The sequence below is a fragment of the Spea bombifrons genome, chromosome 8, assembly GCF_027358695.1.
Source record: "Spea bombifrons isolate aSpeBom1 chromosome 8, aSpeBom1.2.pri, whole genome shotgun sequence".
Lineage (NCBI taxonomy): Eukaryota > Metazoa > Chordata > Amphibia > Anura > Pelobatidae > Spea > Spea bombifrons.
Window position 1 is genome coordinate 651134 of NC_071094.1, and position 24684 is coordinate 675817.

General features: G+C 51.9%; 3 protein-coding genes across 3 annotated transcripts; 1 reads left to right on the forward strand and 2 right to left on the reverse strand.

Moving 5' to 3' along the window:
• Nucleotides 1-1724: 1724 nt before the first annotated feature.
• ANAPC2 (anaphase promoting complex subunit 2) lies at nucleotides 1725-7955 on the reverse strand. The gene is made up of 13 exons (XM_053473041.1): nucleotides 7810-7955; nucleotides 6789-7411; nucleotides 6435-6567; nucleotides 6076-6250; nucleotides 5437-5556; nucleotides 5007-5124; nucleotides 4745-4926; nucleotides 4494-4635; nucleotides 4221-4296; nucleotides 3805-4008; nucleotides 3280-3409; nucleotides 2767-3002; nucleotides 1725-2192 (listed from the first exon to the last, which is right to left on the reverse strand). The coding sequence occupies exons 1-13, from the start codon at nucleotides 7891-7893 to the stop codon at nucleotides 1980-1982; spliced, it is 2436 nt and encodes an 811-aa protein (XP_053329016.1). The 5' UTR covers nucleotides 7894-7955; the 3' UTR covers nucleotides 1725-1979.
• A 191-nt stretch (nucleotides 7956-8146) lies between these two features.
• On the forward strand, nucleotides 8147-9873 carry SSNA1 (SS nuclear autoantigen 1). The gene is made up of 3 exons (XM_053472746.1): nucleotides 8147-8277; nucleotides 8609-8808; nucleotides 9640-9873. Exons 1-3 carry the CDS (start codon nucleotides 8226-8228, stop codon nucleotides 9751-9753), a joined length of 366 nt encoding a protein of 121 aa, XP_053328721.1. The 5' UTR covers nucleotides 8147-8225; the 3' UTR covers nucleotides 9754-9873.
• LOC128502809 (multidrug and toxin extrusion protein 1-like) lies at nucleotides 9874-23842 on the reverse strand. The gene is made up of 18 exons (XM_053472745.1): nucleotides 23681-23842; nucleotides 16819-16920; nucleotides 16281-16349; nucleotides 15962-16110; nucleotides 15787-15829; nucleotides 15446-15490; nucleotides 14362-14459; nucleotides 13415-13512; nucleotides 12695-12808; nucleotides 12456-12523; nucleotides 12203-12311; nucleotides 11874-11949; nucleotides 11602-11671; nucleotides 11347-11479; nucleotides 11174-11268; nucleotides 10785-10869; nucleotides 10170-10619; nucleotides 9874-10033 (listed from the first exon to the last, which is right to left on the reverse strand). Exons 1-17 carry the CDS (start codon nucleotides 23837-23839, stop codon nucleotides 10435-10437), a joined length of 1698 nt encoding a protein of 565 aa, XP_053328720.1. The 5' UTR covers nucleotides 23840-23842; the 3' UTR covers nucleotides 9874-10033; nucleotides 10170-10434.
• Nucleotides 23843-24684: the final 842 nt, after the last annotated feature.

The window sequence follows — 24684 nt, forward strand, 5'->3', positions numbered from 1 at the left end:
ACTGCAGGGGAACAGGAGGCCATTACAGACCCCCATCACGTCTCAGCCGGGGGGCGCAGCCCTTTAAATAGCGTGGATACCACTAGTGGGAGCTGCAGGGTTAACTCCCAGCTGATTACAGGTATGGAGCAGAACCCGTTACAATGCAGGGAAAACCCTGCTTGCAAACAGGTGTCTGTGCGGATGTAAAGTAAGTGTGAAGCCCCCAAACTATCAAAGGACCCTGGGGGCCGAGACCCTTGTGTCCGGGGAAGGGGAGCTTTACCTGCGCTGGAGGGAGGCTCGAGCGATGTCAGGTTTTCCTTGCCCTCCAGAACCTCCTAAGGAAAGAAAAGAAACTCCTTCAGCCCCCCGCGAGTCCGGCCGCTGCGCGGAGACCTCGGCTATCGGCCCGTCCCAGGCCCCGACCTGGAACCCTGCAGGGTGGTCCGGGTCCTTCTCCTGGGGGATCGAGGACTTACCTCTTCTGCCACCACCTCGCCCTCATCTGGACCCACGGAGGGGGCAGAAATGGTCTTATCTTCTACGAAGTCGGACGGCTCAACCGCGCCATTCTCCCCGGGGCTTCCTGGGAAACGGAAGAACAATCCCTGGGGTTTACATCAAACCGACGAGACGTCTCCTCCTCCGCTTACTGCAGGGCTAGCGAGTAAAAGCGCCCACAACGGGGGCAGAAAGGAGAGGACAGGAGCAGGACTCGGAGCAGTCACCGCCCCCGATAACCCAAAGCCAACACCGGCGCTTGAACGTCTCCGGGGACAGCGGGCTGTGAGGACCCCGGCGCATGCATTATTACAATCGTTTTCTTCGTCATTTTGCCTTTCTGGGATTGTAAATGAAAAAGGGCTGGGGGCGATTGCTTTCTGGTTGCCCCCTGGGGTATTAAAATTCCTACCCCCTTAATATCCACATCTAAATAAACCTTAAAACCGTACGTCTCACACGCAGCGCGCGCTCCTACCTTCTCGCGGTGACCCGACTCTCACGCAGAGGATCAGGAAGCACACGGAAAGACAGCGCATGATCCCACGGCTCGTCCGGGCAGTTAGAGCATCCCGAGGCCGACTGAACACGGAATCGCTTTATGGCCGCCGGGGCCGGGATCTCGGGGGTCTCTACAGCAGCTCCGCGGCACTAAGGGCGAGAACGTAAAAAACATCATATAAACGGTAAACACAAAAGTTACAAATATTGCCTTCATTTACACAGAAGGAACAGACAACGTCGCGCATGTCATGCTCCCCCGATCCCCGCGCAGGCACACGGCAGTCTGTACATACGTGAAAGGCATCACGGGGTGCGAAACGCGTTGTCTTCTCCCAAGGATTACAGTCCCTTCCCCCGTTACTCCTGGGGGTCCGTAGACGATACCCTCCAGCGACTCAGGAATCTCTCTTCAACGGATTCAATTTTTTTAAAATCAGGTTTCTAACGGTCAACATCAACCGAAACCCCGACCCCCCCCGGGAGAGCATGGGGTGTGTTTTTTTCTTAAACAACTTTATGTAAAACATACATTTTGTTCTTCCTGCTTAGTAAGAGGTGTGGATACAGAGCAGAATATATTCACATGCATGAATCTGCGTGTAAAAGTATCGCCCTAATGACACCCGAGATCGCAATCCCCCTGCGGCCTCCGCACGGTCAGCGTCAGGACGCCCCTAGCAGCATAAATCCTATAAATATATAGAAAAACCTTAATAACGGCAGAATCCGGAAAAAGCTTCACACAACAGACATTTATTTTATAAAAAGATTCAGTATTTACATCCACGGCCCGGCGAGCGACTGTCTGCGAAACACAGCAATAAAGATGCGGAATTCAAAGTCCCACAAGCCCACCGTCCGTCTGGCCATCGCAGTAATAGCCACCCCCGAATCAGGTGAAGACGGGAGCCCCTGTGCGCAGGCGGTTACCCGCTGGCCTGCGGGGGGCGCACGTGTCCGGGGCAGAGTCTCGGGGCAGAGTCTCGGAGGCATTAGCTGGCGTTCTTGGGCAGTCTGTAGACTCCTCCGGAATACACCAGCTGCTGATCGCTGACTTTCTTCTGGAGGAAGCCCTGCAGCTCCTGAATATCGATCTCCGTCACCACCGGGCCGGTCATCACAAACATCTTCAGCATGCTGTGGATGCGTTCCAGAGGCAGACTCTCCAAGTTGGTCAGCATGGCCTGAATATAAGTCCAGAACAACTAAAGAACAAAAAGAGAGAGCGGCCATCAGAGCCTTCGGTGCAGCCAGGAAGATCTGGACGGAGGGATCGGACCCCCCATGTATACGGCTACAGCGTGTTTCCTATAGGCCAGCCTCGCGAAATATACCCTCACCGCTAAGAAGACGCCGGACCCGTGGCGCAGTCTGACCGCCGTCACCTACACGTATCTGCCAACGCATGCCACAAGCCCAGCCATCAGGAGAAACATGGATCGTTACTGATCAGGGGGAACCTCCAGTGTCTGTGACCCACGGGTGCCCGTACATTACCGGGACACGCATGCTCTACATCACATTACCGGGACACGCATGCTCTACATCACATTACCGGGACATGCATGCTCTACAGCACATTACCGGGACATGCATGTTCTGCAGGACATTACCGGGACACACATGCTCTACATCACATTACCGGGACACGCATGCTCTACATCACATTACCGGGACATGCATGCTCTACAGCACATTACCGGGACATGCATGTTCTGCAGGACATTACCGGGACACACATGCTCTACATCACATTACCGGGACACGCATGTTCAGTACCTGCAGCTCCTCTTCCTTCTGGTCCGCCTGGGAAGCCATGGCAGAGTCCCCCTCCTCATCGCTGTCTACTAGAACCACTCTGTCGCTGCGGTCTTTCTGCTCCTCCTCGATCACCGTGAACGTCCCCGGAGGATCCTCTCGCAGGACGCCTTGCTGAAGCCACAGGGTCATCTTCTTCCGCAGAGAAGTTACCGGAACCTTCAGAACTTCACTCAGCTCCTCCAGAGTCCAGGTGCCTGCAGCAGACATGAGCCACTCACACTCCATGCTTCAGGAAGAACTCGCTCGGCCATTACACACGTATTAGAAATGATTGGATTATAACGATGGACTCTAACTGCCCGGGGTGTTTTCAGCATCACACAGACTGTAACAGACACAACGTCTGCAGCTCACGGGCGCCCTGAAAATCATCGGCTTTGAGTTTGGCGGCAGGCGGGGGGCGGCATTCGCCGGAGCGGGGTGTATCACGAGTATAGTTAAAACATACGGGGCTAACCTGCCGGAACGTACTTTTATTCTGGAAGTTCAGGATTATGGCTGCGTGCACGGGAGACACGGAGAACGACAGCGTCCGGTCGGCTAACTCCACGTCCAGGTTCACCAGTCCCAGGTGGTGCTTCCAGTTAAGGGTTCGCATGGCCTGGCAAGAAACACGCGTGTGAGAGGAGTAATGACGAGATACGCAGCATATAACCCATCCCCCACCCCGCGCGTGGAGGACAGCCGTACCCTATCCCTGCAGAATATGACCTCAAATGGTTAAACATCAGACAGAAGTTCCTTAAGCTTCTGAAAACAATAAAGGGGCAGTCAGCTAAACGGCATTCCACGAGCCTATTAACGACGGGATATGGATCTATCCCCCCTTATAACATCACCACGCGGCCTGGTATGCAAATGAAGGGCATCAACGGGGAACAAACCGTTTGCATATCTGTCCGCGTGCCGGCGTCACCGAGGGGAAGAGATCAGGTTACCCCTCGGTATAGACACCGGCGCAATGTGTAAATAGTTTATAGCCGGACCCCCGCTCACCTTGAGCTTCTCGTATTTCTTGGTGTACGCATCCATGGCGTCTTTAATCTCGCCGGGCAGCTCCAGTTTCTCCTCCTTCAGCGCCGGCCAAAACTCGCTGGACAGGATGACGGCCACCAGGTTAAAGGGAGGCTTCTCCTCCTCCGGCAGCTTCTCCTCCTCATCGCGGATGTTGGCATTGATCCTCCGAGAATCAGCCATGTCCTTTAAACACCAAAATGGGGAAGATTTTTAATATCCCAAATAACCTGGAATCCATACGATAACCCAGAGTGATAATTACGGGGAGAACGCATCAGAAGCCACGGTGCCGTTACAGTGACGAGTCTGCGCAGGCACTATGACCGGTCACATGACGGCGTATTCAATTAGCGCTATCCTCACATATCGTGAAGCCAAGCGGCAAACGCCGTTACCTTCAGCATGACCTCACAGTAATGCATCTGGGCCTCTCCGAAACGCAGCTTCAACAGCTCCACATTACGGATTTCCCTAAAAATACAAAAATATTTCGATATAAGTCCCCACCGGCCGGAGCTGCGCACGTATATAAAGGAGGCGCGTGGAAGGAGGGGAGAATGGCTGGAGCCCGGTGGGAACATGGTTCCTCCACAGACGTGGAAAGCGATGCTCTGCATCGGCCCACCGGCGTCCGCCCCGTACCGACCGTAGTTAGACCCAGGGCCTACCTCTCGGAGCTGTAGCTGAACTGGTGCAGGAGGCGGTCGGCCAGCAGCGTGCGGTACTCGTTGATAAACAGCTCTTTGCTGCCGTATATACTGACCAGGAGGCTGATGATGTCCGAGGATCGGCGCTTAGAGCAGCTGTTACCTGAGAACAGACAACAACCAGCGTTATCATCCCCATCCAAGGACAACGGCTACAACCGGCAGCATCGTTCAACGATAACCAAGAAGAGACGGGCGAGAGCCGCCGGCACCTGGATCGGCCTCCACCGGGTCTGGCACCCAGTCCTCCGGCTCCGAAACATCATCATCGCTCTCGTGACCGTTCTCCAGAACCACGGGGTCGGCTTTAGATAGCTCGTTGGCCAAGTCGCCAGAACCTTCGGCATCGCCAGTTAAACCGGCAACAATCTGCCGGACGGTGTCCTCCCTCGTCCTGGCAAACACAAATTAGGCGATGACATAATCCTCTCGAAGCAGATGATGAAGCCCCCTCTAAATATTCCGCTCTGTTACCTCAGGTACTTCCTGATGGGCTCGCAGGCCACCTCCAGTATCACCATGGATGGGTCCAGCTCTCTGAGAGCCTTAATCGCGGATATGTACAGAGTGATGATGTCAGACGTGTTCACTCCTGCACACGAAGCGGAGACAAAGGGTTAAAAACACGAGGAGAGGAGCGAAACCCCTCAAAGAGTCAGGAACATCAGTGACATGTAAGCTGGGGGGGCTCTCGAGTGTCAGACACAGCGGACCGTAATCACCAGGCCCAGCTGCAGACACTCGGTCCGTTTCCCCTGCGTGCTGATAATCATAATAATAATAATAATGATAATAAAATAATAATGATAATAAAATAATAATAATAATAAGGGAAGAAACCCAATGAAAGACGCGAGTTAAAGGGGGGCCGCGATTCCCACGAGCCAGACGGAGCCGCACATACCGGGGTGAAGTAGTCTGGTCTCCAGCGAGCCCTTCAGGGACGTTAAGAGCTGCTGCCTCTGATTGGTCCTTTCCAAGCAGAATTTTAAATCTTCAATCGCCGACTTTGAGTCAGGAAAATCTGTAATCGCATTCGTTTCACGGAATTAATCTAACCGCTTTATTTCATACATTTTATTAGAATTGCATTCTTTCCAGATAATAAAAGACGATACCGAGGAGGATCTGGGGACGTAAACGACCGCCGATAAAGCTGCCTCTTCTCATACAATCAGCTGACTTTATGTTTCCCTAAATTTTATTTCCAAACGTCAGAACCCGCCGGCAGATCGGCCCCCATCCGGCCCCCGTCTACTCGCCCATTTCTCCTGCTTTTAAACCTTAATCAGTTGTTCAGGAGCCATATACCTATCCCATACATGTTTAATACCCTCACTGTATTACCCTCTACCACTTCTGCCGGGAGGCTGTTCCACTTATCTACCACCCACTCTATATTCAGTATGCCTTTCCCATGCACGATTAATACACTTGCTGTATAAACCTCTGCATATAACATGGCTCTCCGGTTCTTAGTATCGCCTGAACTGCTCTGATGAGGAGAGCTACATAAACCGGCACTTTCCGCGAGCTCAGTCACCTCGGATGATGCTGAAGAGCTCTTCGATGCGCATGCTGGCATAGAGCCGGTAGAAGAATCGCTGCACGTGGCACCGCCATCGCCTCAACGTGCTGCCGGACTCCGGTGCCGACGGCGGGGCTCGGCCATCCTGCAGGAACACCTTACTCAGCCAGCCAATCACCTTCTCTATCCACTGCGAACGCAAAGAAAAGGTCAGTGAGACCCCCGGGATCTGTGATAACACACCGGCCGCTGGGGGGCGCTGCTCCGCGTTTTATATGAAAGTATAACCGCGACGATAATAACATTTAATAACAAAATGACTTTAATCGTCTTCAAACGTTCTGCCTGCGGGGGCTTTAATCTCATCGCAGTACCTCCTGAAACTCATTGAGGAAGGATCTCTCGTACTCCCCCCGGCATCTCTTCTCCATCCGCTCCTCGATCATCTTGTGAAGGATGGTGGTGACGGCCTCGGAGCAGACCCTCTCGAGCAGATTCAGCCGGTGGCTGCGGATAACACTCGGTTACGGTGCGGTCTCGCTACTACCTGTAATACCTGCCGAAAGTCTCAAACAGGACAGGACTCGCTGCTCAAACACCTCATGCGATTCCCTTTAGCCCCCTTTACTGGGCAGCAAAGCCGATAACAGTCGCCATCTTTTAAATAATATGAAGTCCAGCTTTAGGCGACTCTCTGGTTTTACCCAAAACGCCCTCCCGATACTCACAAAATTTCACTGAGCTGCTGAAACTGCTCCACGGCGCTCTGACACCAGCACGCGTCCTTACAGCCGTCGCATCCGGCGCAGAGCGCGTCGTCCGCCGCCGGCTCCTCCGAGTCGCTGTCCCTCTCGTTCTCGTTCATGCTGCTGTCGCAGTCGCTTACGCTGTCGCTCGCCCGTTTCTTCTGTCTCATGTAGATCTTAAACGTGCGGCTGTAGAACTGCTGGATCATCGCCTGGAAGTTCTTGGACGTAGAAAAGAAGAGAATGGCCTTGAACATTGTGAACACTTTGTCCCTCAGGCTCTGGGAGTCGGACCCCACGAGCAGCCCGGCGTCCGTCCATCTGCCCAGCAGCTCAAGGCTCCTCAGGTACGGCTCGAGGCGTGAGGCCAGGAGGCGGAAGGTGTCCAGTAGCAGCGACACGCACTGCTGCTCCTCCACCGCGTTCTCGTGCTGGTGGATGCCGTTCCAGAACTCCGGGGCGATGTTCCTCTGGAGATCGGTCTGCAGGACCTCGGTGAACCAGTCCTCCAGCACGGAGTGCAGTCCGTACGCGCGCAACACCTCCACGGCCCCTTTAAGATCCGCTTCTCTAACGGACTCCGTGCAGCCAGACCGGGGGGCCATCTGCGCAGGAAAAGCCAGAAAAATACAGAATATACAGAACCTTTATTACCTGTAACGACGGGGAGCGGAAAAAGGAGACACGGGGGGTAAAAAATAAGGAGTGAGGAATCAGGAGGTGGGAGGGTAGGGCGAAGGATAAGGGGGCGCGAAGGATAAGGGGGCGCGAAGGATAAGGGGGCGCGAAGGATAAGGGGGCGCGAAGGATAAGGGGTGCGCGAAGGATAAGGGGGGCGCGAAGGATAAGGGGGGCGCGAAGGATAAGGGGGGCGCGAAGGATAAGGGGGGCGCGAAGGATAAGGGGGGCGCGGGGCAGCACAATGAATAAGAAGGTGAGGGGCACAGAATTTGCATGACATGAGGGCCCAGTCCCTCCCCAGCCCTGCCCCTGCGGTACTGACCAGCCCCAGGGCAGCTGCGGGCACCAGGCCCAGGCTCAGAGTATTCCAGGCAGCAGACAGCTCCCCTAACCCGGCTTGCGCCATCTTTCTGACACTGGGCTATGACATCAGCCCGTCTGCTTCTGATGACACCAGCGCATAGAGCTCCAAACAATACATTAGCACCCACCTCCGGCGACCGGAAGAAATAGTGAGTTTAGTCTCTGGTGTCTGGTGCTCGCGAATCCAGCCGCTCGTTTCCATGGAACCCAGTAACGCCTGCGTAAGGAGGGGGACGTTAGCAGCGGCACACACCGGGTCACGTGAGCGCCGACACTGCCATCTCATTGGCTAATGGGGCTGATAGGGCGGGGTATAGGGTCACGTGACAGCAAAGTGCCAGACGGGGTCGGAGCTTCAAATTCACAGAGGAGACCATGAGCCAGCAAGGAGCGGCCCTGCAGAGCTACAACAACGAGCTGGTGAAATGTGAGGCCCCGGGCCAAAAGCGGGGTGACCGAGAAATAAGGGGTTCATAGGCCAGGGCCCTCAGAAAGCCCTCTCTGCCCCAAGACCAGGAGCCCTCAGAAAGTCCCCAAGACCAGGAGCCCTCAGAAAGTCCCCAAGACCAGGAGCCCTCAGAAAGTCCCCTCTCCCCCAAGGCCAATGGCCTTTAGAAAGTCCCCAAGACCAGGGGCCCTCAGAAAGTCCCCTCTGCCCCAAGGCCCCTCAGAAGGTCCCTTCTACCCCTGAGTGTGAGTGAGTGAGTGTTGGGGGTGCAGCCGTCTCCTCTGAGTCCTTGCTGTGTTTTTTGGGGCAGGCATTGAGGATCTGTGCAGCAAGAGAGAGGAGCTGAACCGCCAGATCCTGCAGGAGGAGGAAGAGAAGAACAAGCTGCAGAACGACGTCCGGATCCTGACCGAGAAGCTGGCCCGGGTCAACGAGAACCTGGCCCGGAAGATGGCCTCGCGGAACGAGTTTGACAAAACCATCGCGGAGACGCAAGCCGCTTACATGAAAGTAGGTACCCCGCGCAGGGGCTGGATCTGCCCCGGGACAGGGCAGTCGGTAAGGTGGGCTCCAAAAAGTTCCCCCGCCTGCCAGGCAGATTTTGCCTCGCTAAATAATCTCCGTGTGTTGGGCTTGACGGGCACTTCAGGGGTTGGTTTCCGTGTAGTGTGTTGTGTGTTGTGACTTCGGTCACCGTTGCATCAGGCGTGTAAACGTTTCGTGTTTTGCTGCGGCGCTCGTGGGGCAAAAATATCCAACTTAAGGGGCAGAATGAATTTAAGGGTATTTGTTGAAATTATAATTATATATATAATATAATGACTTGCAGCTGTACGGTTCTGGTTCCACTTTTTTTTTTCTGATGGGTAAATTATTAGACAGATACTTTGGGGGCAAATTATTGCCACGCTCTTCCAGGGCAGAGTGGGGAGGTCTCGGAGAATTCATGGTCAGGTTTATCCTTTTATGTGAAAGATGAGGTCACTCGTTAGGATTACAAGAGCAGCGGAATCCAGATCGGGGAGGAATCAGTAAAGAACCGGAGGGGATGAGTTGGAAGCGCGTAGATGGAATGTTCCAGAATCCTGCGTAATTCTGTTGCAGCCCTCTACGTCGCATGCCTCCTGCCCTGACTATCTGACTGAGGGACCGTTGTGCAGCCTGCCTCCTGCCCTGACGATGTCTGGGTTACCTTTTGGTTCTGCCCCCTGCGAAGGGAAGCTGCAGCGGCGGGTCTGTGTTTGTGAAGCCCCTAGGTGTCTCTCCGTTATTAGAGCGCTCTCCCCATCACCCGCCCAACGTCGCCTAACCCAGCCGTCTTTATCGTTTCCGTCTTCCCAGATACTGGAAAGTTCCCAGACTTTACTAAACGTTCTGAAGCGGGAAGCGGGGAGTTTGGGGAAATCGACGGACGTTCGAGGAAGCGTAAATACCACGCAGCCGAGAGACTGCTGAGTGCCGAGCGGGGGCCACGCGGCGCGTAACACCAGGGCGCCTGAACATTTTAATTATTTTCTATATATATTTTATTACTCGTTACAGAAATCCGGTTTAATAAAGATTCTATTTCTGGAATTTCACGGAGTTTTATTTATTTTTATAAATGGAAATAGGGAATTTTTCCCAAATCTCTGGTTTTGTAATAATAGCCGTGTGAAGCCCCCGCGTTCTCCGCTGGCTCCGTGTTCGAGAACCTAATTGTTTTCCAAGACGGTTTATAATAACTAGAAGTTTTCTGGACCTTTTCAAGGGGTGTGAGAATTAGGAAATCGGGGGGCTGAAGCTTGCCTGAGAGGCGTCTGTGGAAATCGTTACACCCAAATCTTGTGTAAAATCTAACCTTTAGGGGCCGTTTCTAGACTGGTGATGACCCCACTTTCCATAATCTAGACTTTCCCCGGGGGGGGGATCCGGAATGCCTGCTCGCCGGCGTATCCAGAGAAACCAAACCTCTAAATAACCCAGAAATGTAAATTTTGTCGCCATATATATTTATATTTCTAGATCATTTGGGATCCACTGAGTGCTCCCATTGGTCGGCTCTGGATTCCATACGTTTAATGTTCTCCCTGTCGGGCCGGCAGCAACGTACGGCTTCGTTTGTTCAGCCCGGCTCCTGGAATCCCCCCGATCCGTTCACACTGTAAGTCTTATTAAAATCCCGATCATTAGTATGGCTACGGCCCCTACGAGGGCCAGCGAGCGCCTCCGGATCAGCTGCGTTCTGGACAGCGTTCTGGTCTGTGGGGTGACGGTGTACGGCGGGGCTCCGATCGTCTCGTCAGCTGGGGTGCCGGGTTCGGCCGGTCCTTCTGCAGCGTCTAAACAGAACGAAGAAAGGGGGATCATTCACAGAATAACATCGGAGAACCCGAATCTGGCCCGCTGCGGACACAGGAGCTCCGTCCACCCGTCTCAGCGCGGCTTCCGCCTCCTACCGATCTCTAGCATTTATGTGCCGCGCGACCCCCGTGCGGTGACCCTACCTGACGGCGGTGTGCTCCGATACACAGCTGGCTTTCTCTTCGGATCCTCGGTGGTCTTTATCCTCAGCAAAGCCCGGAACTGAGCCTGGAACGGAGACGCGCGTTTTAGTTCCGGGGCTGGAGAACGAACCGAACGTATGGAGAGCGCAGTGAGATCCGCCGCTCAGCAGAGGGCGCCGCCAGCTCAAACAATATCACGAAAGGCGCTGGTGAATTAAATGAAGCGTTTTATATGGAAAGTACGGATTAAAGGGGGTAACACGTTGGGTATTTTCTGGAATCCCCCTTTATCCGTCTGCCCCCTCTAGAGCCGTTCTGTAACCCCCAGAACCCACAGTGATTTTGCGCGCTGTTGCTGGGAAGTCGCTGTCGGCGAGGGCCGCTCTTACCTCCTCCGACACCTTTTTCCAGTTGATTTTATACACGAAAGTGAGGAACGCGATACTCTGTAAGACCCCGCAGAGCAGGACCCCGATCCAGAACCCTAGGGACAGAGAACACGTCAGTCCACGTGCCGCTTCCCAGAGCGTGGGAACACCTGACCCGTGACATCATCTCCTACCAATGATACCCATCCGTGCCGCAAACATCAGCGATATGCCGACCGGGAGGCCGATGACGTAATAGCCGACAGCGTGGAAGATGGCCCCGATCTTCTGCCTCCCGGTACCCCTCAGGACGCCCCCACACGTGGCCTGGAACAGAGCAGATATTTACGGAGACGCGCGCTAACTGCCCCCCCTTCCCAGGAGACCCTAATGTGTGGCGATTTATCTCACGGCAGCCGCCGTCAGACCTCCCTGCCGGGTATCCTTACCACGCAGCCGTCGAACAGGTGGGTCACCACGTACACCGGAAGCACGTAGCCCACCAGAGCCACGATCCCCCTGCAGACATCGCAGAATGAAATCGGTAAGCCGGGGAGAAGCCGTAACCGATATCACCGAAGCGGGAAAACGACGTTACAACAAACATTGCGCAACACGAGTGCGGAGGGGGCGCACGGCCGGGCTCTCGAGGGCCACGGGGGTCCGCATCATGCTAAAATTACATGCTATTTAGTCCCCGATCCTTCCGACGCGCACTTACTGATCAGACGTGAAGATGTAGCCGATCACGTCCTTCAGGCTGAGGAGGAGGATGCAGCAGCAGAGAGCAAGCGTTTCTGCAACAGGAATAACTCATTAACGGAAGCAAACGGCACTGCGAGGGTCTGAAGCTTCTTACCCCGGGGCAGCCGGGCAACTAGCCCGATAACAGAGCCCGATCCAAAAAGTACCCCGCGACCAGGAAACAAACCCCGCAAAAACAGACCCTTGGACGGAAGACCACGGAGGGACCTTCGCAGGACTCCTTTCCTCTACAATGTTGGACAGTTTTATGGAGCCTCGCAGAGCGCGGGGAACGCTTCCGGTTACCCGTCATCAATAAGGAGACCACTGTTGATTTCTTCGCTTGCTCCAGATCCCCAGCGCCAAGCGCGTGGCCGACCCTGACCGCCGCCGCTATGCTTATCCCCACCGGCATCTGTGAAGTGGAGATGTTAGGACGGTGCGATGGTGCCGGCTGCGGGGTACGGGGGTCGGGGGCGTGGCCAGCAGACCCCTTATCGGAGAATTCGGGGATTTATCAATGAAAGCGGACCGGCCGCCGTTAACGAGCGCCACTCACCAAGAAGACGATGTTGGCCACCTGATACACCACCGCCTGCGCGCCGAGGTCCACCACGCCGATCACCCCTGGAGAAAACGTGGAAGTCTGATTACTGACCTAATAACACCCGTCAGCACCGTGCGCACCAACAGCCCCGAGGCCGCAGGAGAATCGGGACGCTGACCGTTACACCCGATCCTGATCCCTGAAAGCTTCCACCGTGCGTGAAACGCCCCAACCGTGTCCCTTTAACTGACCGGCCAGGAAGATCCCGATCTCGAAAGTCCACCACTCGATGCAAAGCATTAACATGCTGGGGATCGCCAGATGAATGAAAGACCCCCAGTCCTCAAAGCACGCCGAAGACCACCCTGCCGGCGAAAAGCGAGGTCAGCAATCAGTCGAAATACAAAGTTTTTAAGCCGTTAACTTTTAGGAAGGCAAAATATATGGAGAAGCAAAGTGTGATGTCAAACAGTGTGATGCCGTCCATCATGATGTCATACAGCGTGACGCCGTCCATCATGATGTCATACAGCGTGACGCCATCCATTGTGATGTCATACAGTGTGACGCCATCGATTATGATGTCATACAGCGCAATATTTAAATATAACAGGGAAGAATAGGGGACTTCATACAAAATTAAATGTCTGGGAGGGTTTGCCCCCAGGCTGTGTTACTCCAGGGCAACAGGGGAGGGTGTGTGTATCCCCACCTACACTAGCTCCACCCATGCTAGCTCCACCCAGTGCCAATCCCCACCAGCTCCACCCACAGCCCATCCACACCCAACTCCAGTCACTTCACATACACGTTGGATCCACCTACTACCTAGTCGCACCAGCCCCTCAAAGAAAAGCTCCACCCACTGCCCCACCCACACCAGACCCACCCACTTCCCCACCCACACCAGACCCACCCACTGCCCTTATACACCAGATGTGTCGTGTTTAGAGCCGTGATCCGTGACGCACCTCCCCACGTGTCCACGTGAAGCTTCTTCCAGACGATATAAAGGAACAGCGACAGCATCTGGACGTACTGAGACAAGGTGTTTGCGCAGGCGGAGCCCCTGCCGAGGGAGGAGGAGACACTCAGCCACAGCGCTGCCACTTTCTGCTACGCGGCAACAGCTGTCAATCAACAGACCCCTCCTACGCTATTATCCGAGCCTCGTGTCAGGCGGGCGCCTCTTCCTAATTGGCTGCTTATTCTGCTTCCTATTAAATCTTTGTAACTGGTGCCGGACTCGAGAGAATATGCGGGATAAAAGTACAATAAATGCCCCTGGCGTAAGAAGCCTGATGGGGGGGTGGGGTGGGGTTGTTAATGTCCTTACGCCACATGCCGCCGCTTGCACAAACCCCCATCCCCCCCCGGGGTAAGAAAGCTGCCCCCAGCCGGGGCTCCGTGCCACTCTCACCCTTCCAATAATGCAATAATCCGGTGAAACGCCGGCAGGGCCCCTGAATACATCTTACGCAATACAGAACCGGCTCTCACGGACGCCCATCCTACCCCTGCGAGTGTATTGTGACCTTGGCAAACTCCTGAGGTGGTTGCTATAGTAACAGCCCAGGATCCCTGCCAGGATCTGGCTTGTGAAACCTGTGGGGGCAAAATGCCAGAAAAAACGGGCATCCGCCCTTCTCCGAATTCACAGACCCAAGCGTTACTGCGGCTGTTTAACGAACAATCTGCCCCCCGAGGGGTATTGGGGCAGAACCGGGGAGGGAAGGATTGCAGACCCCCCTGATAACGCCATTACCTCATCAGACCGTCCGGTGTGGCCCAGATTGGGGTCTCTGACGTGACCCCCATGATCTAGGCTGATACGGGGGGGGGTTCTGAAATAATACTTGGAGGGCAACCTATTCTACTATTACCCTCTCAGATGTCGATGTGCCCCTGCGGTACTCACATCACTCCCAGCCGCAGGACGTACAGGAAGAGGTAGTTGGTTAAGGCGTTGATGAGGTTTGCGATGAATCCGGTTAACACCTGGGGGAGAATGATGCCCTGGGGGGGAATAAATACAGAGGGAATGTATTAACCCCTTCAGCGTGGCCCCTGGGGACGAGATCGCCCCTCGAGGCCAAAACATTTCGACCCCGAGGAGTGCAGGAGACTGAATCCAAAGGCTGATCGTTCGTGGGGCCCCAGTCTGCCCAGTATAATAATAACTGGTTCACTTTATATTAGCCCACTCTGCTGCTTCGATTCCCCGTATCCACTACCTTTCCGGCATTTAATGTTATTACATTTTATGCAGGAAATTATTGGCTTCAGAAACTTGTTTAGCAGATAAACCCCCGTCCGGCAGAAGCGCGTCGGGGGAGGGGGGGGCGCCTGCTTTATTTTCTTAGCGGTTATTCTGCTGATTGCACTAAAAGTTCTGTTTTCTGTTAATCTCGTGAAAATCTGGGCTTTATTAAAGAAAAATGTTATTCTAAGTTCCAGTAAATATTAATGTGAGCCGTCCAGAGAAACACGGCGGCCCCTGACCTCACGCAGCGCCTTCTTATCATTCAGGACCCCTAGGCTGCTATACATCAATGAGGGCTCCTGAGCCTCTGTGTCAGATGCATTGAGAGGGCCCCTAGGCTTTTATATAATAAACAGGGGCCCCTGATTCTCATACTGGGCTCTGTCATCATTCAGATAAGAAGACAGGACCCCTAGGCTTCTATGTCATCAACGAGGGCCCCTGAGTCCCGCTGTCATCAAGAGGGGCCCCTGAGTCTCTATGTTAGATACATAGATGGGACCCCTAGGCTTTTATGTCATAAATGGGGGCCCCTAAGTCTCTGTGCTGGATATATAGACGGGACCCCTCGGCATCTATGTAATTAAGGTGGTCCCTGACTCTCACGCTGGGCTCAGTAATTCCATAGATAATGTCGGAAGGAAACAAACAGTTAATCCGCCGTCTGTATTCTGGGGCTTCTCGCGCGGAACTTTCTAGAATCTCCTGCTTTTAGTGACTTTTCCGCTCGCGGATTTACCTGGTTTTGCAGATATTTGGCCTGAAGCTGGTACAGAAAAGCCGCCTGGAAAGAAAAGAAATATTTACAAGGTATTTGGGGGGGCTGCGGCGGGAATGCCCTGAACTTGGCCGAGGAGCTTACAATCCGCGAGCCGGGCGGGTGCGCAGAACACACATATGGCGGTAATCGGCAGTAAAAACACCCCGCGTCGGGGTAAATAATACACAGAGCCGTTATACCCCAGAGATCTTATTACTACTGTATCCGTTCCAAAGAATCCATTAACCCTTTCCGTGGCAGGGGGGCTGGCAGGGCAGAAGTCGCCCGTTTTTATAAGCACATCAATTAACGCTGATTACCGGCAGCGCTGGGAGGAAGATCAAGACGTAAACCTCGGTTAATCTGAAAGGAGGAGAAAACAGAGCATTGAACAAATCTCAGCAGAACCCGAGACCCCCATATTCATTAACCTATTAATGTCCTGCACACACAACGGGGGTCCCGAGTCCAAACCACGAGACAGCGGGGTCTTACCGAGACACCTCGGGGTCCTGTCTGAAGAGCCGCAGGACGGGCTGTGTGTTAATGAACAAAGCCCAGCAGGGAAAGCAGAAGAGCAACAGAATGAGGATCCCCCTCTGCAGGACGGTGCCCACCAGCCTCAAACTGCCTCCCCCGTAGATCTGAAACACACAGGGGGCAGGTGAAGTGCGGCAGGGACCCCCGGTACCGAGGACCCCTAAAGAGACGGCAGCTTCCAAAGAGATCTCCATTTGCCGCCAGATCGGCCCCCGTCACGCCTTTGTCTTCACAGCGCATTCATTGGGTTTTCGACGCGTGAGCTGACAATTACCTGCGATATTAACGTGTCACAGGCCCCCGCCAGTCCGGCTCCCACCGCTATTCCCGTGATGTTTATCATCTGCAACCAGAAGGCGACAGATTGCGTTACGACATGCGCGATATTACGGGGGTCGCTTCGTACATACAGTTATCCCGCTGAGATAATCCAGAGAACCGAGAGCATCCGGCATAACGGATCAAAACGGGGGTCACGGAGACGGGAGACGCGTGGGGGGCTCTCAATCCTTACAGCAAACCAAGACCGGGGTCATCAGGACCGGGAGTCAGGAGTCAGGACCGGGAGTCAGGAGTCAGGACCGGGAATCAGGAGTCAGGACTGGGAGTCAGGAGTCAGGACCGGGAGTCAGGACCGGGAGTCAGGAGTCAGGACTGGGAGTCAGGAGTCAGGACCAGGAGTCAGGAGTCAGGACCGGGAGTCAGGAGTCAGGACTGGGAGTCAGGACCGGGAGTCAGGAGTCAGGACCGGGAGTCAGGAGTCAGGACTGGGAGTCTGGAGTCAGGACTGGGAGTCAGGAGTCAGGACTTACTGCCACGGCCAGCGAGACGGCATCGAGTTCCACCTTCCCGAGGTGACCACAGAAAATGGTGCTAACGATACTGATCAGGAAATTCATCAGCTGAGACAGAAACTAAAGAGACGTCCAGAAATACTGTGTTACCACGGAAACCATTACACCCCACGGAGTAATAACCCCTACACTGTATACAGTAATACCCCCCAGCGCTGTATACAGTAATATAACCCCCAGCGCTGTATACAGTAATATAACCCCCAGCGCTGTATACAGTAATATAACCCCCAGCGCTGTATACAGTAATATAACCCCCAACACTGTATACAGTAATATAACCCCCAGTGCTGTATAGTAATATAACCCCAGCACTGTATACAGTAATATAACCCCCAGCGCTGTATACAGTAATATAACCCCCAGCGCTGTATACAGTAATATAACCCCCAGCACTGTATACAGTAATATAACCCCCAGCGCTGTATACAGTAATATAACCCCCAGCACTGTATACAGTAATATAACCCCAGCACTGTATACAGTAATATAACCCCCAGCGCTGTATACAGTAATATAACCCCCAGCGCTGTATACAGTAATATAACCCCCAGCGCTGTATACAGTAATATAACCCCCAGCACTGTATACAGTAATATAACCCCCAGCGCTGTATACAGTAATATAACCCCCCCAGCGCTGTATACAGTAATATAACCCCCAGCGCTGTATACAGTAATATAACCCCCAGCACTGTATACAGTAATATAACCCCCCAGCGCTGTATACAGTAATATAACCCCCAGCGCTGTATACAGTAATATAACCCCCAGCGCTGTATACAGTAATATAACCCCCAGCGCTGTATACAGTAATATAACCCCAGCGCTGTATACAGTAATATAACCCCCAGCACTGTATACAGTAATATAACCCCCAGCGCTGTATACAGTAATATAACCCCCCAGCGCTGTATACAGTAATATAACCCCCAGCGCTGTATTCAGTAATATAACCCCCAGCACTGTATACAGTAATATAACCCCCCCAGCACTGTATACAGTAATATAACCCCCAGCGCTGTATACAGTAATATAACCCCCAGCACTGTATACAGTAATATAACCCCCCAGCGCTGTATACAGTAATATAACCCTCCAGCGCTGTATACAGTAATATAACCCCCAGCGCTGTATACAGTAATATAACCCCCAGCGCTGTATACAGTAATATAACCCCAGCGCTGTATACAGTAATATAACCCCCAGCACTGTATACAGTAATATAACCCCCAGCGCTGTATACAGTAATATAACCCCCAGCGCTGTATACAGTAATATAACCCCCAGCGCTGTATACAGTAATATAACCCCCCAGCGCTGTATACAGTAATATAACCCCCAGCGCTGTATACAGTAATATAACCCCCAGCGCTGTATACAGTAATATAACCCCCCAGCACTGTATACAGTAATATAACCCCCCAGCGCTGTATACAGTAATATAACCCCCCAGCGCTGTATACAGTAATATAACCCCCAGCGCTGTATACAGTAATATAACCCCCAGCGCTGTATACAGTAATATAACCCCCAGCCCTGTATACAGTAATATAACCCCCCAGCACTGTATACAGTAATATAACCCCCAGCGCTGTATACAGTAATATAACCCCCCCAGCGCTGTATACAGTAATATAACCCCCCGCGCTGTATACAGTAATATAACCCCCAGCGCTGTATACAGTAATATAACCCCCCAGCGCTGTATACAGCAATATAACCCCCAGCGCTGTATACAGTAATATACCCCCAGCGCTGTATACAGTAATATAACCCCCTGCGCTGTATACAGTAATATAACCCCCCAGCGCTGTATACAGTAATATAACCCCCCAGCGCTGTATACAGTAATATAACCCCCCCAGCGCTGTATACAGTAATATAACCCCCCAGCGCTGTATACAGTAATATAACCCCCCAGCGCTGTATACAGTAATATAACCCCCTGCGCTGTATACAGTAATATAACCCCCCAGCACTGTATACAGTAATATAACCCCCAGCGCTGTATACAGTAATATAACCCCCAGCGCTGTATACAGTAATATAACCCCCAGCGCTGTATACAGTAATATAACCCCCCAGTGCTGTATACAGTAATATAACCCCCCAGCGCTGTATACAGTAATATAACCCCCAGCGCTGTATACAGTAATATAACCCCCAGCCCTGTATACAGTAATATAACCCCCAGCGCTGTATACAGTAATATAACCCCCAGTGCTTTATACAGTAATATAACCCCCCAGCGCTGTATACAGTAATATAACCCCCAGCACTGTATACAGTAATATAACCCCCCAGCACTGTATACAGTAATATAACCCCCCCAGCGCTGTATACAGTAATATAACCCCCAGCGCTGTATACAGTAATATAACCCCCCAGCGCTGTATACAGTAATATAACCCCCCGCGCTGTATACAGTAATATAACCCCCAGCGCTGTATACAGTAATATAACCCCCCAGCGCTGTATACAGTAATATAACCCCCAGCGCTGTATACAGTAATATAACCCCCCAGCACTGTATACAGTAATATAACCCCCCAGCGCTGTATACAGTAATATAACCCCTAGCACTGTATACAGTAATATAACCCCCAGCGCTGTATACAGTAATATAACCCCCCAGCGCTGTATACAGTAATATAACCCCCCCAGCGCTGTATACAGTAATATAACCCCCAGCGCTGTATACAGTAATATAACCCCCCAGCACTGTATACAGTAATATAACCCCCAGCACTGTATACAGTAATATAACCCCCAGCGCTGTATACAGTAATATAACCCCCAGCGCTGTATACAGTAATATAACCCCCAGCGCTGTATACAGTAATATAACCCCCCAGCGCTGTATACAGTAATATAACCCCCAGCGCTGTATACAGTAATATAACCCCCAGCGCTGTATACAGTAATATAACCCCCAGCGCTGTATACAGTAATATAACCCCCAGCGCTGTATACAGTAATATAACCCCCAGCGCTGTATACAGTAATATAACCCCCCCAGCGCTGTATACAGTAATATAACCCCCCCAGCGCTGTATACAGTAATATAACCCCCCCAGCGCTGTATACAGTAATATAACCCCAGCACTGTATACAGTAATATACCCCCCAGCACTGTATACAGTAATATAACCCCCAGCGCTGTATACAGTAATATAACCCCCAGCGCTGTATACAATAATATAACCCCCCAGCGCTGTATACAGTAATATACCCCCCAGCGCTGTATACAGTAATATAACCCCCAGCGCTGTATACAGTAATATAACCCCCAGCGCTGTATACAGTAATATAACCCCCAGCGCTGTATACAGTAATATAACCCCCAGCACTGTATACAGTAATATAACCCCCAGCGCTGTATACAGTAATATAACCCCCAGCGCTGTATACAGTAATATAACCCCCCAGCGCTGTATACAGTAATATAACCCCCAGCGCTGTATACAGTAATATAACCCCCCAGCGCTGTATACAGTAATATAACCCCCCAGCGCTGTATACAGTAATAACCCCCCAGCGCTGTATACAGTAATATAACCCCCCAGCGCTGTATACAGTAATATAACCCCCCAGCGCTGTATACAGTAATATAACCCCCAGCGCTGTATACAGTAATATAACCCCCAGCGCTGTATACAGTAATATAACCCCCAGCCCTGTATACAGTAATATAACCCCCCAGCACTGTATACAGTAATATAACCCCCCAGCGCTGTATACAGTAATATAACCCCCCAGCGCTGTATACAGTAATATAACCCCCCAGCGCTGTATACAGTAATATAACCCCCTGCGCTGTATACAGTAATATAACCCCCCAGCACTGTATACAGTAATATAACCCCCAGCGCTGTATACAGTAATATAACCCCCAGCGCTGTATACAGTAATATAACCCCCAGCGCTGTATACAGTAATATAACCCCCCAGCGCTGTATACAGTAATATAACCCCCCAGCGCTGTATACAGTAATATAACCCCCAGCGCTGTATACAGTAATATAACCCCCAGCCCTGTATACAGTAATATAACCCCCCAGCACTGTATACAGTAATATAACCCCCCAGCGCTGTATACAGTAATATAACCCCCCAGCGCTGTATACAGTAATATAACCCCTAGCGCTGTATACAGTAATATAACCCCCAGCGCTGTATACAGTAATATAACCCCCCAGCGCTGTATAGAGTAATATAACCCCCCCAGCGCTGTATACAGTAATATAACCCCCAGCGCTGTATACAGTAATATAACCCCCCAGCACTGTATACAGTAATATAACCCCCAGCACTGTATACAGTAATATAACCCCCAGCGCTGTATACAGTAATATAACCCCCAGCGCTGTATACAGTAATATAACCCCCAGCGCTGTATACAGTAATATAACCCCCCAGCGCTGTATACAGTAATATAACCCCCAGCGCTGTATACAGTAATATAACCCCCAGCGCTGTATACAGTAATATAACCCCCAGCGCTGTATACAGTAGTATAACCCCCAGCGCTGTATACAGTAATATAACCCCCAGCGCTGTATACAGTAATATAACCCCCCCAGCGCTGTATACAGTAATATAACCCCAGCACTGTATACAGTAATATACCCCCCAGCACTGTATACAGTAATATAACCCCCAGCGCTGTATACAGTAATATAACCCCCAGCGCTGTATACAATAATATAACCCCCCAGCGCTGTATACAGTAATATACCCCCCAGCGCTGTATACAGTAATATAACCCCCAGCGCTGTATACAGTAATATAACCCCCAGCGCTGTATACAGTAATATAACCCCCAGCGCTGTATACAGTAATATACCCCCCAGCGCTGTATACAGTAATATAACCCCCAGCGCTGTATACAGTAATATAACCCCCAGCGCTGTATACAGTAATATAACCCCCAGCGCTGTATACAGTAATATAACCCCCAGCGCTGTATACAGTAATATAACCCCCAGCGCTGTATACAGTAATATAACCCCCAGCGCTGTATACAGTAATATAACCCCCAGCGCTGTATACAGTAATATAACCCCCAGCGCTGTATACAGTAATATAACCCCCAGCACTGTATACAGTAATATAACCCCCAGCGCTGTATACAGTAATATAACCCCCAGCGCTGTATACAGTAATATAACCCCCAGCGCTGTATACAGTAATATAACCCCCAGCGCTGTATACAGTAATACAACCCCCCCAGCGCTGTATACAGTAATATAACCCCCCCAGCGCTGTATACAGTAATATAACCCCCAGCGCTGTATACAGTAATATAACCCCCCAGCGCTGTATACAGTAATATAACCCCCAGCGCTGTATACAGTAATACAACCCCCAGCGCTGTATACAGTAATATAACCCCCAGCACTGTATACAGTAATATAACCCCCAGCGCTGTATACAGTAATATACCCCCCAGCGCTGTATACAGTAATATAACCCCCAGCGCTGTATACAGTAATATAACCCCCAGCACTGTATACAGTAATATAACCCCCAGCGCTGTATACAGTAATATAACCCCCCAGCGCTGTATACAGTAATATAACCCCCAGCGCTGTATACAGTAATATAACCCCCCAGCGCTGTATACAGTAATATAACCCCCCAGCGCTGTATACAGTAATATAACCCCCAGCGCTGTATACAGTAATATAACGCCCAGCGCTGTATACAGTAATATAACCCCCCCAGCACTGTATACAGTAATATACCCCCCAGCGCTGTATACAGTAATATAACCCCCAGCGCTGTATACAGTAATATAACCCCCAGCACTGTATACAGTAATATAACCCCCAGCGCTGTATACAGTAATATAACCCCCAGCGCTGCATACAGTAATATACCCCCCAGCGCTGTATACAGTAATATAACCCCCAGCGCTGTATACAGTAATATAACCCCCCAGCGCTGTATACAGTAATATAACCCCCAGCGCTGTATACAGTAATATAACCCCCAGCGCTGTATACAGTAATATAACCCCCAGCGCTGTATACAGTAATATAACCCCCAGCGCTGTATACAGTAATATAACCCCCAGCGCTGTATACAGTAATATAACCCCCAGCGCTGTATACAGTAATATAACCCCCAGCGCTGTATACAGTAATATAACCCCCCCAGCGCTGTATACAGTAATATAACCCCCAGCGCTGTATACAGTAATATAACCCCCCAGCGCTGTATACAGTAATATAACCCCCAGCACTGTATACAGTAATATAACCCCCCAGCGCTGTATACAGTAATATAACCCCCCAGCGCTGTATACAGTAATATAACCCCCAGCGCTGTATACAGTAATATAACCCCCAGCGCTGTATACAGTAATATAACCCCCAGCGCTGTATACAGTAATATAACCCCCAGCACTGTATACAGTAATATAACCCCCAGCGCTGTATACAGTAATATAACCCCCCAGCACTGTATACAGTAATATAACCCCCAGCGCTGTATACAGTAATATAACCCCCAGCACTGTATACAGTAATATAACCCCCAGCGCTGTATACAGTAATATAACCCCCCAGCGCTGTATACAGTAATATAACCCCCAGCGCTGTATACAGTAATATAACCCCCCAGCGCTGTATACAGTAATATAACCCCCCAGCGCTGTATACAGTAATATAACCCCCAGCGCTGTATACAGTAATATAACCCCCAGCGCTGTATACAGTAATATAACCCCCCAGTGCTATAGACAGGGCTGCGGGATTGGCACTGGGGCTACGGGGCACAGACACTCCGTTGAGTTCAGGGTCGGGTTCACTTACCGCGGGTCCCGCCAGCGCCAGCAAATGCCGCGCTTCCTGCCAGATACCGCCGGGCAGCGCCGGGCAGCGTCCAGATCCGGCAGCGTGTGAGAACGGTGGCGGCCGGAGACACGGCCCGGCGCTCTGACTGCCGTCTGCCCTCTGCTCCTCGCCCTCCATTCCTTGAGCCCCCTCAGGAAGCTGGCGAGACGCTCTGCGGGTGTCGGGGCCAAAGGCGCTGCTTCATCACCATCCGGCCCCCTTTCAACACACAACAGACGCAAGGCCACAAAACATGACCCGGCCGTCCTCACGAGAATATCGGGGTCCCTTTATACAACGCAACCCGCAGGAGAGACAGCGAGACAGAAACCTGCGAGAGAAACACGAGAGAGACTCTCAACAAGAGAGACCGTCAGAGAGACGCTCAACAAGAGAGACCGTCAGAGAGACACGCGCTCAACAAGAGAGACCGTCAGAGACACACGCTCAACAAGAGAGACCGTCAGAGAGACACGCGCTCAACAAGAGAGACCGTCAGAGAGACACGCGCTCAACAAGAGAGACCGTCAGAGAGACACGCGCTCAACAAGAGAGACCGTCAGAGAGACGCACTCAACAAGAGAGACCGTCAGAGAGACACGCGCTCAACAAGAGAGACCGTCAGAGAGACACTCTCAACAAGAGAGACCGTCAGAGACACACGCTCAACAAGAGAGACCGTCAGAGACACGCTCAACAAGAGAGACCGTCAGAGACACGCTCAACAAGAGAGACCGTCAGAGAGACACGCTCAACAAGAGAGACCGTCAGAGAGACACGCTCAACAAGAGAGACCGTCAGAGACACACGCTCAACAAGAGAGACCGTCAGAGAGACACGCGCTCAACAAGAGAGACCGTCAGAGACACACGCTCAACAAGAGAGACCGTCAGAGAGACACGCTCAACAAGAGAGACCGTCAGAGAGACACGCTCAACAAGAGAGACCGTCAGAGACACGCTCAACAAGAGAGACCGTCAGAG